Raw genomic sequence first — 17,525 nt, 5'->3', positions numbered from 1 at the left:
GATTTCAAACTTTTACATGAATTGTCTTTTTTTAAGGAATGTCAAAATAATATAAACAAAAAGAAGGGTAATTTCGTTGATTTTCATGAATTTAACATGAATGTAACGTAGACATGTGGATGGTAACGGGCTAAGGGACCAAAGTTTATAGATTTTACAACCATAAGGACCGTTGGCACTAACTTTCAAAAACAAAACTAAATATGTAGAAAGATGTAAACCAAAGGGACCTAAACTGTAATTTACTCTTAAAATTCTTATAGTATTATTATTAATTGTTATTTGGAGATGAGGATTCATCTAAAATATAAACACTCGAATACCATCTCTGTTTCACCATCATCATCATCTCTCTTCCTCCCTTTTCTGAACTGTAAATTAGGGTAAAACCCTCTATAAATTTCAACTACAAATTAGGATTTTAATATCACGCAAAATCAATTTCTGCAACTCTTGTAATCACTGTTACGAATTAACGGATTTAAGGTAGTCAAACGCTTGATTCTTCTCCACTTCATGTTCGTGTTAGTAAGTTGTTTCATCGAATTAGTAAGTTGTTTCATCGAAAAATTCGAAAGCTGATCATTCGTCAAGTATACGCATCATCAATCATGTCCATGTATTCCTTTATGTATTTTGTGTCGGTTTTAAGCTTAACAGGGACGATGAAAAAAAAAACAAATTTAATGGGGGGTAGTTTTAAGTTATCTCTTTCTCATACAAAAGAGTTTAATTTTGTGGTTATAGTATGGTGATTCATTTATTTTTTCTTAATCGTTATAGTGATCGATATAGATATTTTTCAGTTTCTGGCACGCAAGTGTGCTTTATTTAATTTTCGTCTGATGCTTTTCATACTTTTGATGTGTGATTAAGGATCAGGAGATTTATAAAAGCACTTTTTTTAGTCAACTGTTGTGTGTAATGATTTGTTGAGGGTGAGAAAAATGTGTCTGTTTGGGAAACTGGTTATCCGCTGTGTTGTTAATATTGTTATGATGTTTGATTTGGTAACGTATTAATGGTAGTTCGTTCTGTTAATGAGTTTTGCAGTGTTTTGATGGGTAATCGAGGGCATAAAAGAAGTGAAACAGTTGATGAATTGCCAGCAGATAAGAGAACGTGTAGTTCATTGGAGTTCAGACCAAGTTCATCAATGTCGCCGGTTGAAACCCCAAGCACCTCCACGAATCAAACCCACGATCATGACCACGATATGGAAACATCTTCATCTGCTTCTGGTTCAGGGCGTACAGACGAAGATAAGGATTCAGCATATGGCTCTTGTGATTCAGAGGAAACCGGTGATGCAGATCAAAGACGACAAAGGCATGCTATACTTGATTACCAAAGGCAAAGGCTATCTTCTGATCAAGCGAAATTCAAAAGGGTTTTATCAAATCTGAGTGAAGAAACCGAGGAATCTGCTCAACAGGAAGCCCTCAGGGAGCTCTGTGAAATACTCTCGTTCTGTACAGACAGTTCTTTATCCAGTTTAATTGCGGATTCCTTGTCTCCCATTCTTATAAAGCTGGCTAGCCATGAAAGCAATCCTGAGATCATGCTCCTATCCATTAGGGCTCTAACTTATCTCTGTGACATTCATCCTCAATCCTCTGCTTTAATTATACGACATGATGGAGTTACAGCACTTTGTAAGAGATTGCTGGCTTTTGAGTACGAAGATGTAGCTGAACAGGTTTGTGAAATTTCAAAAACCTCATTGATTTCAACATCTTCTGATTCTATTGTTTTTAATTCACACATTTCTCTTCTCTCATAGTGTTTGCAAGCATTAGAGAAGATATCACGTGAGCAACCACTTGCTTGTTTACAATCTGGTGCAATCATGGCTGTTCTTACTTTCATTGATTTCTTCTCCACTAGTCTCCAGGTATAAAGACTGTAGGTCAAAATAACTTTGTATCAAAATCATATTTATTTAGCTAATATTTTTTTTCTTTTTCAAGAGGGTTGCTCTTTCCACTGTGGTAAATATATGTCTGAAGCTTCCACCTGAAGGTTCTTCACCTTTTATGGATGCAGTTCCAGTACTCTGCAAACTTTTACAGTATGAGGACAATCAGGTATAAATATAAATATGGTCTTTCTTATAATCTTTTGTACTTTACTGACATATTCTTGTGATTGCAGCTTGTTGAACATGTTGCTACATGCTTAATTAAAATAGCAGAAAGAGTACAAGAATCCAGTGAAATGCTTGATGAACTTTCTAAACATGGATTGATTCATCAAGTGGCACATCTTATAGACTTGAACAGCCATACCACTCTATCTCATTCTGTTCATACTGTATGTATATGTATATCTTATTTTCTTTTAGCAATTTCTTTTTTTTTTTTTCGATCTTTTTTGAGCAACTCTTGTGTATTTTTATGTAGGGTTTAATTGGACTACTTGTTAAACTTGCTTCTGGTTCTATGGTAGCTGTGAAGACACTTTTTGATCTTAATATAAGTAGCATTTTGAAAGAGATCATGTCAATATATGACCTTTCACATGGAGTCCCTTCCCCCCGAACAATTGATGGACATTATAATCAAATGCATGAGGTTTTGAAGTTGTTGATTCAGCTTCTACCCGTTGTATCCAGAAATCAAGAAGTTCCATTAGCTGCAGAAAAAGAAGCTTTCTTGGTGACTCATCCTGATCTTGTAGAGAAATTTGGGAATGATTTATTACCTGTTTTGATCCAGGTTGGTTGTCATTTGTCAATCATGTTGTACTGATTTCTTGCTAACTTTTACAATTTCCCTGATATACCCTTTTCTTTTCTGAACAGGTTGTTGATTCTGGAGTGGATTTATATATCTGTTATGGGTGTCTATCTGTTGTTGACAAGTTACTTTATTACAGCAACTCTGATATGCTTCTTGATTTGCTTAAAAGCACCAACATTTCAAGGTGACATAATCTTGATACTCAAGAATACTTTTTTTTTTTTAAAATCAAATTTCTCTTCAGTTTTAATGGTTTCATGTTGGTAATTTCTTAGGTTTTTGGCTGGAGTGTTCACTAGGAAGGATATACATGTACTAATGCTAGCTCTTAATATTTCTGACACTATCCTACAAAAGAATACTGATGTTTTCATGGGACCTTTTGTTAAAGAAGGTGTTCTTTTTGCCATTGATGCACTTATAGACCCTGAAAAGTGTTCACAGTTTATGTTTTCAATGTTCAACGACATCCAATTATCGAATACTTCAAGAAAAAAATATGCTGGAAAAGATTTGATTCGCTGCTTATGCTATTCTTTTGATGTCAACAAAACTTCATCATCTTCAGAATCAAGGAAATGTAAGTTGGAATTGGAATGTGTTCGAACTCTTGCAAAACACATAAGAACAAATTACTTTGACACAAATTCCTCCACCTCAGAGACTGGAATGACTCCAATTCTTGAAAAGCTGAAATCTTTATCTTCTGAATTATCTTCCATGATGACACAAGAGGGATATGATCATGTATTGCATCAAATCATGTCAATTCTCAATGGCAGAGATGTGATTTCCACTTTTGAATTTGTCGAGAGCGGAATCACTGATTCCTTAGTTAGTTACCTTTCTAATGGTGATTGTTCAAGAGTGGATGCATTTGGGAGGCTGTTTTTATCACGCACAAATCAACCCTTTGACTACTTTTCATTATCAGGATTTATCTCAAAACTACAAAGTGCTTTATCTTCTGTTGAAGATTTTCCTGTTGTGTTGAACAATTCATTCAAACACAGGAATTCATATGCCACTGTGCCACGTAGGCATTCCACCACTTACCCATGTCTCAGAGTTCTATTTGTGAAAGAAGAGGGAGAGTCAACTTTGACTGAATACACAGGAGACGTTCAAACTGTTGACCCATTTTCAGATTTTGAAGCAATTGAAACTTTCTTATGGCCTAAAGTTTGCTCAAACAATGCTCAATCACCCTCTGATAAAAGTCAACACGATGTCGGTCAAAGTCAAACTTCTCCTCAAAAACCATCAGAGGTACAATACAACAGTTTACCTTTTTTTTTACCACATTTCTTCAAAGTTGAAAATTACATTTCTATATACAATTGGTGTTATTGTTTTCAGGATGCCAGTTCTTCACAGAAACTATCATTTTACCTTGAAGGAAAGGAAATTGACCGAGGGTTGACTATTTATCAAGCTGTTCTTAGTCAACACATATCAGAATATGACACTGTGAATGGATTATTGTGGAATCAATTACACAAAATAACATACAAAAAATCATTAGAAAAAAGTATTCCCCCTTCTGAAATTGGTTCTTCTGTTGAACAGTCAACTCCATGTCACAACATATTATTTCTGCTAAGAATCTTGGAATCCGTGAACGAATCTAGATTCCATCTCATGACTCGCGAAAGAATTGAAGCGTTTTCCGAGGGCAAAATTGGAAACTTGGATGATGTAAAAGCAACAAACGAGGGTATTTTGGTCAACGAGTTTGTGAACACTAGGTTAACAGAAAAGCTTGAGCAACAGATGCGGGACCCGTTAGCCATCAGTACAGGTGGCATGCCATCATGGTGTACACAGTTGATGACATCATGCCCTTTCTTGTTCAGTTTCGAGGCAAGATGGAAGTACTTTAAGTTAGTAGCATTAGGCAAGCACCAGGGGCAAAACGGTCAAAATGGTCAAAATGATTCCCCTTTGCCACGAAAAAAGTTTTTAGTTTATAGAAATCAGATTCTTGAATCGGCTTCCAAAATGATGGATTTACACGCGAATCAAAAAGTTGTTCTTGAAGTGAAATATGATGAAGAAGTTGGAACGGGTCTGGGTCCCACGTTGGAGTTTTTTACACTTGTTAGTAATGAGTTTCAGAAGCCCGGAATGGGAATGTGGCGAGGAGACAACTCCGGAATCGGAATTGTTAATTCCGTTCCGTTCGGGCTCTTTCCTTCGCCGTTGCGTAATTCCATCACGGATGTGAATAAAAAATTTGTGCTTTTAGGGCAGGTGGTTGCGAAGGCTCTTCATGATGGAAGGGTTTTGGATATTCCGTTTTCAAAAGCTTTTTATAAACTAATTCTTGGAAAGGTTTGATTTTGTTTCTTATATGAATATATGATATTTTATGCAATCTTGTTTTGTTTTAACTTTGGAATTTGTGATTCCAGGAACTTACTATGTATGACATCCAGTTGTTTGATGCTGGTTTGGGTAAAACCCTGATTGAGTTTCAAGCTCTTGTTGAAAGAAAAAAGAATTTAGAAAGATTTGGAAAAAATTCAGAATTTGAATTTCGGGGTTCAAAAATTCAAGATTTACATCTGGATTTTACTCTTCCTGGATATCCTGATTATATTCTTGCTTCTGGTCCTGATAAAGAAATGGTTAGGCTTTTTTTTTTTTTTTTTTTTTTTTTTTAAATTTGGGTAAATCACCGGAAATAGCAACATAATTTACTCCTTTTAGCAATGTACTTTATTTTTTTACCTATAATAGCAACATACTTACATTGCCAATACTGGTAGAAAGTGCAAAGTAAGTTGCTATTTTCCCAATTTATCCTTTCTTTTTCTTTTATAACCATCTTTTTATTTTTCATGATCTGTTATATGGAGAAAATGAAAAAAAAAATGTTTAATTTTTCAGGTGAACATGATGAATTTGGAGAATTATATTGAACTAGTGGTTGATGCAACGATAAATTCTGGGATTATGAAACAAATGGAAGCTTTTAAATCAGGATTTAATCAGGTTTTCCCGATTAAAAATCTCAAGATATTCACCGATGAGGAATTAGAACGTCTTTTATGTGGCGAAAGTGAAACTTGGAATGTAAGTTTTATTTAATTTAACAAAATTATAATTTTTAGATACTAATTATTTTTTGTTTTCAACAGTCAAACCAGCTTTCAGATCTTATAAAGTTTGATCATGGATATACAGCTAGTAGTCCTCCCATTATACACGTTAGTACTATTAATTCTTATTTTTTATTATTCCTTTTACTTTTCTTAATAATTAAATTTAAGAAAAATGCAGTTTTTGGAAGTCATACAAGAATTTGACTATGAACAGCAAAAAGCTTTTGTGAAATTCGTGACTGGTGCACCACGGCTTCCTATTGGTGGGTTGGCATCACTCAACCCAAAACTCACAATCGTACGCAAGGTCAGTTTGGTAATTTTCTTTTTCTTTTTTAGAATTAATAATATTTTAGGACTTGTTTTAATTTTTTTTTTTTATTTGACAGCTTTGTGATAAAGTGGTGGATGCGGATCTTCCAAGTGTGATGACATGTGCTAATTATCTGAAATTGCCTCCGTATTCTTCTAAGGTTATATAAAACACATCAATTACATTTTTGGTCCCTTAGTATAGATGATTTTTGCAATTTTGGTCCCAAAACGTTTGTTTTTTCATATGCCAATTTGGTCCTTATTTTTCAAGTTTTCTAACTATTTGGTCCATTTACAGGAAATGATGAAGGAGAAGCTGTTATATGCAATAACAGAAGGGCAAGGATCGTTTCATCTCTCTTAGGTGATGGTATATGCTGTGAATATTATATGTAATTATCAATCAGTTTAGGTGGCGGTGGTTGGTGGTGGTGGTGGTGGTGGTGGTGTAGATACAGAGAAGAGAAGAGAGAGGTAGGTGGTAGATTGGTGTAAGGTTATGGAGGAGAAAGTGTACAGAAAGAAGGTGTTTGGTTTTCATGTTTGACGACTGACGAGCATCACCCCTCCAATAGCTCGTTTTGTACAGTGGTTGCTTGCTTTTATCGTAATTTATTTATATGTTTCTACTTTCTACTTTTAATTATCAACATAAACATATTTCGTGTTTTATTTCTATTTCTATTTCTATTGCTTGCTGGATTAATCCTTTGGTTTATAAGTATTTTTCAAGTTATTATTGTTACCACTATATGGCTAAATTTAATTTTCGTAAATTTTATATACATAAATATATAACAAGCGAATGATACCTTATTATAGATAAAATAAAATATCAACTTGAAGTTACTTTGAATTATTATATATGCATCAATGTTGTTATGTTATTACGTTAGTTTTGGAGTCATATGTATGGTATCTTTTTATTATTATTATTATTATTGTTTTCAACGAATGAAATTTTAAATCATATAAAAGAATTGAATCAGCAATCAGTTCATCTTTTGAAACACGTGTTACTGTTCCACGTGCATCTAATGTGTTTCAGGAGATCCACATTACCAACTCATGATTGAGTTCTTTATAAGATCTGATTAAGGTGGTAGTATACAATTCATTCTTTAAGCAAGTTTCAATTAAGGTGGTAATATTCAATTCAAGTCGGTTCAATGGACTTCAACCTTTTTTTTTTGTTGGAAAATAAACCTCTAGTAATATTAAGGATTTCAAGTTTCACAATTCCAGTTACACACAAATCAGCTTCGTTGATTTTCGTGAAACTGGCATGGCTATTTAATCGTAGATTTGATAAACTATGTTGTATGCTTTGTATAACTATATACATTATGAACATCGTGAGACATGATGCCTCATTTTTTACTAGGGATGACACATTAAACTTACTTATTTTTTTTGTTGAGCAAAATAGATGTTATTGGGCAAATTATAGATTATTCCATACTGAACTTATTTTCATGCAACACATGACAGGAAGAGGAAGGTGTTTGGGGCTAATCAATGTCACAATTTTTGACATATATCAAATATATCGAATTGGTTTTTGAATTTTTGAGTATTGGAGGGGTTTTTTTTTTTTTCTATAAGTCAATCAAATATGCTAAATTATGTTGTTACTTCTGATAACTCTATCTAATATGACCAATATATCTTAAAAATATTATTTATTAGTTATTTACATGTTGATCTGTATGTGAGTATTAACCTAAAAAGTAATTGGAATATCATCAATAACTAATAAAATTACATCATCTACCACAAGCTAAAGGATGAACAACTAATCTACAAGTGAACTACTTACATCATCCATATCAATGAAATATCATTCATCTTTCAAATATGTTTTATAAGTTCATCCATTATACCCACCACTAACCACTATAGTGGTTAGTATCACCTCATCATCACATTCAACCACTAAACGTATGAGATACCCACCACTACATCATTATTGTTTTATTATTAAAATAAAAAAATTAATTAAAATGTAAAGAGAGGTAGAGACAAGAGAGAATGAAGAAGATTGGGTGTGGTGGTTAGTGCTCCCCACCACAAACACTTGGGATGGTGTTCAGATTCGTAATTCGTGGTTAGTGGTCACGAATTGAAGCATATCGGATGGTTTAATAATAATTTCTACATCAATACAATATCACTCATGTTTCTAAAGTGGTCATCACTGCTATATCAACAATTACTTTATCTATTTTAAGTTTTTAACATGTATACTAAACATTAAATATTAATATTTACTCGATAATAAATAAACATAAATTTAATTATTATAATAAAATAATATTTTTAAATATAAAATAACAAAATAATAATAAATATTAAATTTATTTTACTTTATTAATTATTTAAATATTAAGACGATACAAAAACATGAATCATAAAATGAATATTACAATATTGCTCCTCATTTTCATCGTCTCCAAATCGATTTCGGATCTCTGTTACCAAATCTGGTTGTAGTTGATGATTTATGGATTTATTACGGATTTTTGCATAACTCCGAAGATAAATGTCATATGAGGGAAGACGACTTCGGGAAATTTAAAGCCAAGATATATTAAAATTAATATCATTATCTATATAATCAAATTGATGAATATATGAATTACGTTCATCTTCCACAATCATATTGTGCACAATGATACATGATCTCATTCTTTCACCGATTATTTCTTTGCATCACATACACGATGGTTCACTAATAATTGTAATACGCCAAATGCTCTTTCAACATCTTTCCTAGCTACCTCTTGTTTCTTTACAAATAGTGTATGTTTTGGTCCTTGAGTTAATGGTATTGATTTTACAAAAATAGCCAAATTAGGATAAATTCCATCTGTTAGGTAGTAACCTAAATTGTAATTGTTATCATTTATTTGGAAGTTAACCTTTGGTGCTCTCCCTTCTAACATCTAGTAAAAAATAGGAGAAAGGTCTAACACATTGATGTCATTTAATATACCTGGAAGACCAAAAAAAAACATGTCATATCCACAAATTTTGTGACATAACTTTTAAAATTATTGTTGGACTCAATCACGTTGTTTCTAAGTTTGTTGGGTGTTTTGAACAAATCCAACATAAGCATGAAAGTGGGTTAAATGAAGAAGAAAAAAAGGGGTCTAACAATATATATTTCATCAGAGGGTTCCGAATTCATTTTTTTACACAATTGGATGACATTACATGATGAAGAGAAATGGTGTACTAGTATACAAAAAAAGACAGAGATGCCAGTGAAATGGAAAAAAATGAACATAATGAAAGAATACGCAAGAACTTTGAAATACCACCATATGAAAAAAGATAAGCGGAAAAAAGTAAATTAACGATGAAATTATTAGAAATTGATACAACATTGTCAGAACGACAAAGAAAGTTGTATGAAATGCAACTCGATATTTATTAAACGGAAAATGATGTTAGTTTTATGTACTCTATCGATTATGTTTAAATAATTTTATTTCTTTTAATTTAATATGTTTATAATCCTATATATTTAAATAAACAATAATTATTAATAGGGTGAAGGTATTCAGCCCCCCTCAATCCATTTAATATCCCCTCCCCCTATTCGATTTGATGTATATATATAGTTGAAATTAAAATTAAAGTTAATATGTTAAACGATAATAATTTCATAAAGCTTTATATATATATATATATATATATATATATATATATATATATATATATATATATATATATATATATATATATATATATATATATATATATATAATAAAGAGTTTCAATAAATAAAATATTAAAATGAAAAGAGTTGTTTAATATTAAATATTACTTTACAAGACTTTCTATACTTATGTGGCATACAAAATTGAATATCTTGCATTGCAAAAGGAATTGAAAGGTGGCGATGTGGGTGGTTTTAGACCGTGCATTGTGATTTGAACAGGCAAGCCTCTTAAATATACTAATATATGCACCTTAAATATACTAATGTATGTACCTTCTGGAAAAAAAAAATGCTATAATCTAAAAGTAAAATTTAATATTAATATTCATTGCGTGTATATTATGATTTGAAAATATTCAAAACATTAAGGCTTCTTAAAATTCTCTTTTGACTTTGAAGTCACATGAGTATGGTGTTATTTATGTAGATGATCTCATTGTTGAAATATCATGGTCATTGATCCTCTAAAATCATCAAATACAAGCATCATGTAATTCATTATTGCTCAATCGTGTGTTTTGAATACTAAGGACAAGTTATTCTTTATAAGTTGTTTGTTAGCCGTCTACTACAACATTAAAGATTAATAAACTTTATCAGTATTTTTTAAGTTGATTTTTGGCATTCTTAAAAAATAAAAGTTACAACATAAGCACTTGAAAAACCGAGACATTTTTTTCACGAAACAAATAAACATTTCATAAAATATACATATTTTCGTAAAATAAAGCCAAAAAAAAGTGTATTAATTTTGGGGATAAATAATATCTTATGACACTAACAACTATTATTTGAGGGTATATTAAAAAGAATTGCGAAATATCCATAAAATTAATCTTCAAGACATCTAAACTAACTTGAAAAATACATTATTATGCAAAAACGTATTTAGACCACCATCAAGTATCAACATCAATACCGATGAAATATATCTATTAAAAAAATTAACGAGATATATCTACTTGGGCGAAATTAAAAGTATAATATTGTAATTAAATCACCATCATCAAAACAGAAAACACCATACCAGAATTCAAGTTATACCAAAATACACAAAATAACAAATCACCTATGCAACATAACCCCTAAAAAACTTCAAATAAACTCACTATTCTCCTTATGTTGACTTTCCACAAAAGAAAAGTCAACACCCTTTTCAAGCACCTCCATAGTCAAACCACTCTCACTAACCTCACAAACAGAGTTCTTCACAGCAAATGGTGTCCTTGAGCTATCATTATCAGTTGGATTTAAGCAAATATTCAAACTTGTTTTTGGTTGTTCTTGAGAGGGTTGTTTAGAGCCAGTTTTCTGAGGATTTGGTTTCATAAAACCTGTTTTTGGTGGTGGAATTTTATTAACACCATTTGAGCTTGTCGGAACCCTAGTTTGAGATCGTATGGCATTCCCACCTCCATTTGGAGTTCTAACACCTGATTTTCCCTGCATCACAATTCACAAATCACAATCATCATTGATTCATTTCAATTAAAACAGTTTATGAAATAGCAATTAGAAAATTATTCAGAAAAAACTGACCCCATCAAAGAATCCAATCTTGGGTGAAGGCATTCTGAGTCCTGTAGGTTGAACAGAAGGAGGTCGAGAAAGTGAAGAAATTTGATTTCCATTTTCATTTTTGTTCCAACCAGTTGCATGATTATGAACACTCAAAGCTGAATCAATGGATTCTATAGACCTTCGAGTAATGGAGGTTGATGATGATGATTCTGAAGATAAATCTATGGAACTTGCAGGTGATACACTTGAAGAAAGGTTGGGTAGTGTTGTATGAAACGAGAGACGAGAATTGACAGGTGGCACTTTGTTCTTTGTGTTAATCCTTGAGGGTGTTTTGGGAATTGGTCCAGCTGTAAGCTTATTACCATTTTTGGAATCAACTTTTTTTCTCAAAAAAGTTGAATCATTTCCTGAAAAACTACTCGAATTGCTACATGTTGATGATGATGATGATGATGATTTGGAAGTTATTGAAGGCTTTGGAACACCTCTTCGAGGATTAATCACTCCATTTGTTGTTGTCTTTGCTGATTGAATCCCTTTATGTGTAGCTGTTAAAAACACAAATCAGATTTTAAAGAAACTGTTTTTGTTATATAAAAAGAATAGAAATGAATCTTGTTTTTTTACCATTAGCTTGTTTTACAAGATCTTGATCTTTCTTTGCTTGATTGGTGCTTAAAGAAGCTCTTTTTGTTAATGCTGATGTGGAGCTTACTTTGCTGATTATCTTTGGTTTTGGAATTGATGAAGTGTTATTATCTTTGATTCTTGCAGCAGGCTTTAGAAACAGATAAAAAGTGGAAAATAAGATCGATTGTTATTATAAATTTATATAATCAGAAAGAGAATGAAAAAAGTAGCATATACCCGTTTCCCAGAATCAAGATCCAACACCCTTTTTGAGATGCTAATTTTTGCTTGAGAATCTTTCTTTCCTGATTGAACTTTGATAGTTGAGTTATTATTGAGGTTAGATTTTGTATTGGATTTCTGGATTGAAGCTCTAATGTCTTCAAATAGGTCAGCTTCAAGACATTCAAGTGTCAAGCTATCACTTTCTAATGTTGAGATTGATTCCATTGATCTGTATACTTCCTCTTCGATTCCTGGTAACTGATTTTTCATTCCCTTCTCGCCTCTTTCAATCATGGTTGACAGCTCATCAGCATCAAGAACACCTGTGTACAAGAAAGTGATTCTGAAAATGGAGTTGAATTTGCAAGAGTAAAAAGAAAGAAGTGTTCTACAGCTGTTGCATACCATCACTAGTGAAAAAGGCACTATCCCAAGCTAAACTTTTGCGTAAATTGAATTTGGTATTCTTTACTATCCTTTCAGGTTCTTGTGTTTCAATAAGTTTGGGAATTTCTTCAATTTGTCCATTTGTGTGGGCCATGTCTGTTGTTTTATCAGCAACAAGCTCAGTTGTTCCTAACTTCAGATTAGCCATTTCTTCAATCTGTTCACTTGGTTGTGCTATTTCAATTGTCTTATCAGCATCAAGCTCAGTTGTTCCTGATTTCAGATTAGCCATTTCTTCAATCTGTTCACTTGGTTGTGCTATTTCAATTGTCTTATCAGCATCAAGCTCAGTTGTTCCTGATTTCAGATTAGCCATTTCTTCAATCTGCTCAGTTGTTCCTGATTTCAGATTAGCCATTTCTTCAATCTGCTCACTTGGTTGTGCTATTTCAATTGTCTTATCAGCATCAATCTCAGTTGTTCTTAATTGCTCAAGACTTGTCTCATTCACAGATCCTGGATGCCATACAGATTAAGTTAAACCAATAACATGATTTAAAAGTATACATAAGGTTACAGTGATATTAATGGCCATGTCCACAGTCTATACATGGATATTGGTACAATTCTTATGTAACAAAGTAGCCACAGACTACTTGAGAGAATACTGCTCAAAAAATCTGTACATTTCTTATGCAATACACCTATTCCTCTAATCCCTTAATTTGGATAAATACCACATGCAAAAAGATAAAAATTAGACTGATAGGAGATGTGATAAGATCAAGTTAGTTTGAACAAATGATATGACACTAATAGATCTTCCTTTTTTAGAATGCTAAGAAGTTCAGAAGTGCCCCATCTGTTACTAGTAAGAACCAATGAACTATAAGCATAGACGCACATAATCATACCATCCCTTATTCCTAAAAAAAATGCCAAATCTTTTATTTCGATTTCAAGGGGAAAAATCTTAAAACTGAAAAGAATTTGATTAAATTTAAAAAAGGATTAGACATCATCAGAATTCAAGTTATCCTTTCCGTCAAAAAAAATGAATTCGAGATAATGCCCGATTAAAAACTAGTAAATCTGTAGCCTACACAAGAAAGCAAAGTTAAATCCTATATAACCCTGAGAAAATAACCTGAAGATCGGTCCTCAGTAAGTGTGGAAGAAGACGTAAAATCGATCACAAGTTCATCGCCCAGAGATAGACAGTCGTCGTTGACAGCACCTGATGCTTTCACATCAAGATCTTTCTCAGCATTCTCACCCATTTCACGGATTGCGAAATCAAAAACCCTAATTTTGATTTGAATCTGTGAAGAAAAGCACTGTGTTAAATGTGTGTGTGAGAATTGCGAAGGAGTTGAATGAATTTTTGAATTTACAAGGGAAGGCGGTCGGCTGAAAAGTTGAACGCTGTGACGTTAAAAAGAAAGCAAATTGCAAATATTGTCCCTCAGCTATGTATTAAGCTATACTGTTACCCTCTTAATTTTTCTTTTTTCAATATCAGCCCCTAAATGAAAAGGAACGCATATATTTGTCCCTTCTTTTACTTCTCAATTGCCCTATTATTTTTCATGTCTTTTACTTCTGAAAACAAGGAAACTATCGTATAAATGAAGCTGATATTGATGCAAAAATAACTTCAAAATATTATAAAGACCTTTAAATATGTTATATATTATACATATATAATCACCTTTTTATTCTAAAATAATGTTTTTTTTATGTATAATTTATAATTATATCTAGAAGATGTCTGTGAAAAATATCTCTATGTTAGCAGACTTTGGTCCATGTTTTTTTGTAGAAGATGACGCGCAATCGTTTTTACATGTATGGTCATTTAAAAAACAATCAGGTTGCAGAAACATGAAGACGTAAATATCTTTCTATTCGCAAATATAAGTGTTCAAAAAAAGTTTCTCTAAAAAACAAACACCACCTTAACTTTGGTGTTGAGTAGTGTGGATATATATATGTTAAAAGGAACAAATATAGGTTTTTTTAAGTCTTTTATGAGTAAACTTGTTAAAATAATGATATTCTTCAGGATAAAATATTATATATAAGGCCTTTATTGAACAAACAATGTGAATGCGGCTAAATGAAAATTAAGTAATTAACCTTATAGTCCAAAAGACTAGTTTTATAATATCCATCGATTATAACGTCTTAGAAGTTGGAAAAAAAAAAGACAAATATTTAAAAGTTTGGGGTCTTACTACGTTTGGGCTAGTTTTTTATTTAACCATTATATGTTAAATGTACTTTTTATATCTGAATGTTATTTGGTGGCAAAGACATTAAATCTTATATAGATGTTGAAAACTAATGAATAACAAATAATTCAATTAGTCGACTAACCTAGTTATACGTGAATCAACAAACACATGAGAAATACATAATACGTATATAACATATCAACTTTATACAGTTACATCTTCTAAACGAAGAAGAGGTGCATGCCAGCAACTAATGAAAAGAGCTTGACATGCAAGACATTATCATGTCATGTTAAAAATCCTATTATTAGGGTTTAACCCAAGAGGTGAACAAAATCGATTTCAGAGCGGTTCGATCTTTGTCGAAACGGTATTTGGTGCGAGTTGTTTGAGACCCTGGTGGTGGGCTGCTTTTTTTTTTCCAGTCCGGTCTTCTTCAATCTTAATCCAATCTTGATCAGTTTAGTCTTGCGGTCTTTGCTTGTTCTTCCTCATTTCAGATTCGGGTTTCAACTTTTCGAGTGTGGTTTTGCTTTTTTTTGGGTTTCACTTCATAAAGAATCGTGTTACATTGGTGGTAGACTAGTAGGTAGTATTTAGATGATTTCATAAATAGCCCATTACATCATTAAATTATCTAAAATTGAATCTAAACCGGCAAGCTTAACGAAATCTTTCTTATTGCTCAACAAAAATCGATAATCACAAAAAAATGCAATTAAAAGCATACTCTTGTATTCTTATACAAAACAAACTTATCCCTAATCTAATCTAATAAATAAATAGTTTTATTCTTCCATTGACAAGTCTCATATTATTAAAACCTTCTTATTAATGTTATATGTCACATATCATACCACTTGTCAATCTATTAATTATCAATATCAAATTTTAAATTTAATATTTCTCACTCTAATTATATTAATTTAATAATTGATTCTCCATTTTAAATTTTAAATTTCAAAATTTTTCATTCTAATTATATTAAATTAAAAAATAAAATAAAATCATTACAAATTATAAGGTGATATGACTTTATATATTTATTTAAATCAACGACTATAAGTTTATATAACTAAAAAATATCTTTTAAATAATAATTTATTTAAAATAATTGATTAATAATTTTTATTTTTTAATATAAAAGTTTAATTAATTTTATAACCGTGGTTATCACAGATTATAAACTAGTATGTAATATAATACTACAAATAATTAATTCATAGCAACAAGTAATAACCTAAGTTATTATAAACCTACAATAAATGTATAAAATCAATACAAACCTAGATCGGTAAGAAGTAAGCTAAAAATTACCTATAATAGAAAATAAAAACAAATAATTAAGTAATTAAGATAATAAAAAATAGACAAAACTTCAAAAATGGTCCTTGTGGTTTTCAAAAATAACAAGTTTAGTCCTTAAGTTCAAAAAACCTCACAGATGGTCTCTGTGGTTTCAAAACTTTTAACATTTGGTCCTTCCGGCTAACTCCGTTAACTTTTGGTCGTTAAGTCAGGAGCATTTTTGGTATTTCACTGCACAGGGACCATTTATGAGGTTTTGGAATTACTTTTTTTTTTTTAAATAAATAGTGTTTAATATGCAAGGGTCCTACTCTCTCTCTCTCTCTCTCTCTCTCTCTCTCTCTCTCTCTCTCTCTTTCTCTCTCTCTCTCTCACACACAGACCATTTAAACATCACCACCTCACCTCCTTTTCTCTCCCTCCCGTCAATCTACTGCACAGATCGAAGAAAGAAACAAGGACAACCAAGGACTGCCACCCTCAACCACCCACCGGTGACCCCCACCGCCGTGAACCACCACAAACGGCCACCCTCTCTCCCCCATTGTCGTTGCTTTGCACCTTTGAATATCATATTAAAACTGGAGAGCACCTCTAACCACCTCTTCCACTAAGCTTATTATCGTTCTCGGTAGTCTCTCTGATGTCTCCGGCGTTATCATTCTCGTTAGTCCCTATGGCTATTCCATGTCTGATTCCCTCATCGTAAGTAAACCTAGTCATGGAACGGAATTCCCAAATCCTGGTAACCATACTCATTCATAATTTCATATTCTGTTATTGTATAGGTCCAAATTTGGGCAAGCAACAAAATACACAAGGAAGAAAGACCATGTGTCGGAAAATGGGATGTGAAATCAATGCTCACATCTTCGTCGGAGCTTTGTGGTCCAGAAGAATGCAATACTCAAACGCCTCACCACATCAAATTCGACTTCCGAAATCCTATTCGATGTCGTATGATTTGGATAAAATTGAGTATCCATAATGAATTTGAATCATTACAAGAATGAATTTGGACAAGATATTAACAAGGTATGAACATTGACTTAATGACGACTTTTTTTGGCAATTTTAAGGGCAACAATAAAGGGATTGATGTATCCCATGAAATACTTTGAGAAAAGGTTAAGACTAGCAATTGAGAAGACAGGGACTAATGAAAGTGCACTCTCAAGAATTGTGGCTACACGAGCTGAATTTGACATGAAAGTTTATTGACTTTTGTTGCACACACCAATTGTTTGACAGATTGCTCCAAAGAATAATCATTTTCTAAAATATTGTTTTTTGATTGGATTTTTGTACAATTTGTAAACCC

The 17,525-nt window shown here is 32.1% G+C and overlaps 2 protein-coding genes across 4 annotated transcripts; one reads left to right on the top strand and one right to left on the bottom strand.

Moving 5' to 3' along the window:
• The first annotated feature begins 295 nt into the window (after positions 1-295).
• Positions 296-6,869, top strand: UPL4 (ubiquitin-protein ligase 4). Of its 3 annotated transcripts, none has more exons than XM_078983329.1 (14): positions 296-383; positions 1,054-1,699; positions 1,784-1,894; positions 1,971-2,087; positions 2,155-2,313; positions 2,403-2,717; positions 2,804-2,925; positions 3,017-5,075; positions 5,156-5,371; positions 5,634-5,819; positions 5,885-5,953; positions 6,027-6,155; positions 6,238-6,321; positions 6,462-6,869. In XM_078983329.1, the coding sequence occupies exons 2-14, from the start codon at positions 1,061-1,063 to the stop codon at positions 6,525-6,527; spliced, it is 4,272 nt and encodes a 1,423-aa protein (XP_078839455.1). In that variant the 5' UTR covers positions 296-383; positions 1,054-1,060; the 3' UTR covers positions 6,528-6,869. The 3 variants fall into 3 exon arrangements, with proteins under 3 accessions (XP_078839455.1, XP_078839447.1, XP_078839464.1); XM_078983321.1 differs by having other exon boundaries at positions 302-486; XM_078983338.1 differs by lacking the exon at positions 296-383 and having other exon boundaries at positions 3,017-4,010; positions 4,101-5,075.
• Positions 6,870-10,855: 3,986 nt separating this feature from the next.
• LOC145034798 (uncharacterized) lies at positions 10,856-14,073 on the bottom strand. Its single transcript, XM_078983315.1, has 6 exons — positions 13,807-14,073; positions 12,678-13,175; positions 12,285-12,595; positions 12,045-12,195; positions 11,433-11,965; positions 10,856-11,336 (listed from the first exon to the last, which is right to left on the bottom strand). Exons 1-6 carry the CDS (start codon positions 13,937-13,939, stop codon positions 10,989-10,991), a joined length of 1,974 nt encoding a protein of 657 aa, XP_078839441.1. The 5' UTR covers positions 13,940-14,073; the 3' UTR covers positions 10,856-10,988.
• Between the last annotated feature and the right edge of the window lie 3,452 nt (positions 14,074-17,525).

The sequence above is a fragment of the Lactuca saligna genome, chromosome 1 (assembly GCF_052625555.1).
Source record: "Lactuca saligna cultivar CGN05327 chromosome 1, ASM5262555v1, whole genome shotgun sequence".
NCBI lineage: Eukaryota > Viridiplantae > Streptophyta > Magnoliopsida > Asterales > Asteraceae > Lactuca > Lactuca saligna.
This window is presented reverse-complemented; position numbering and strand designations above follow the sequence as displayed.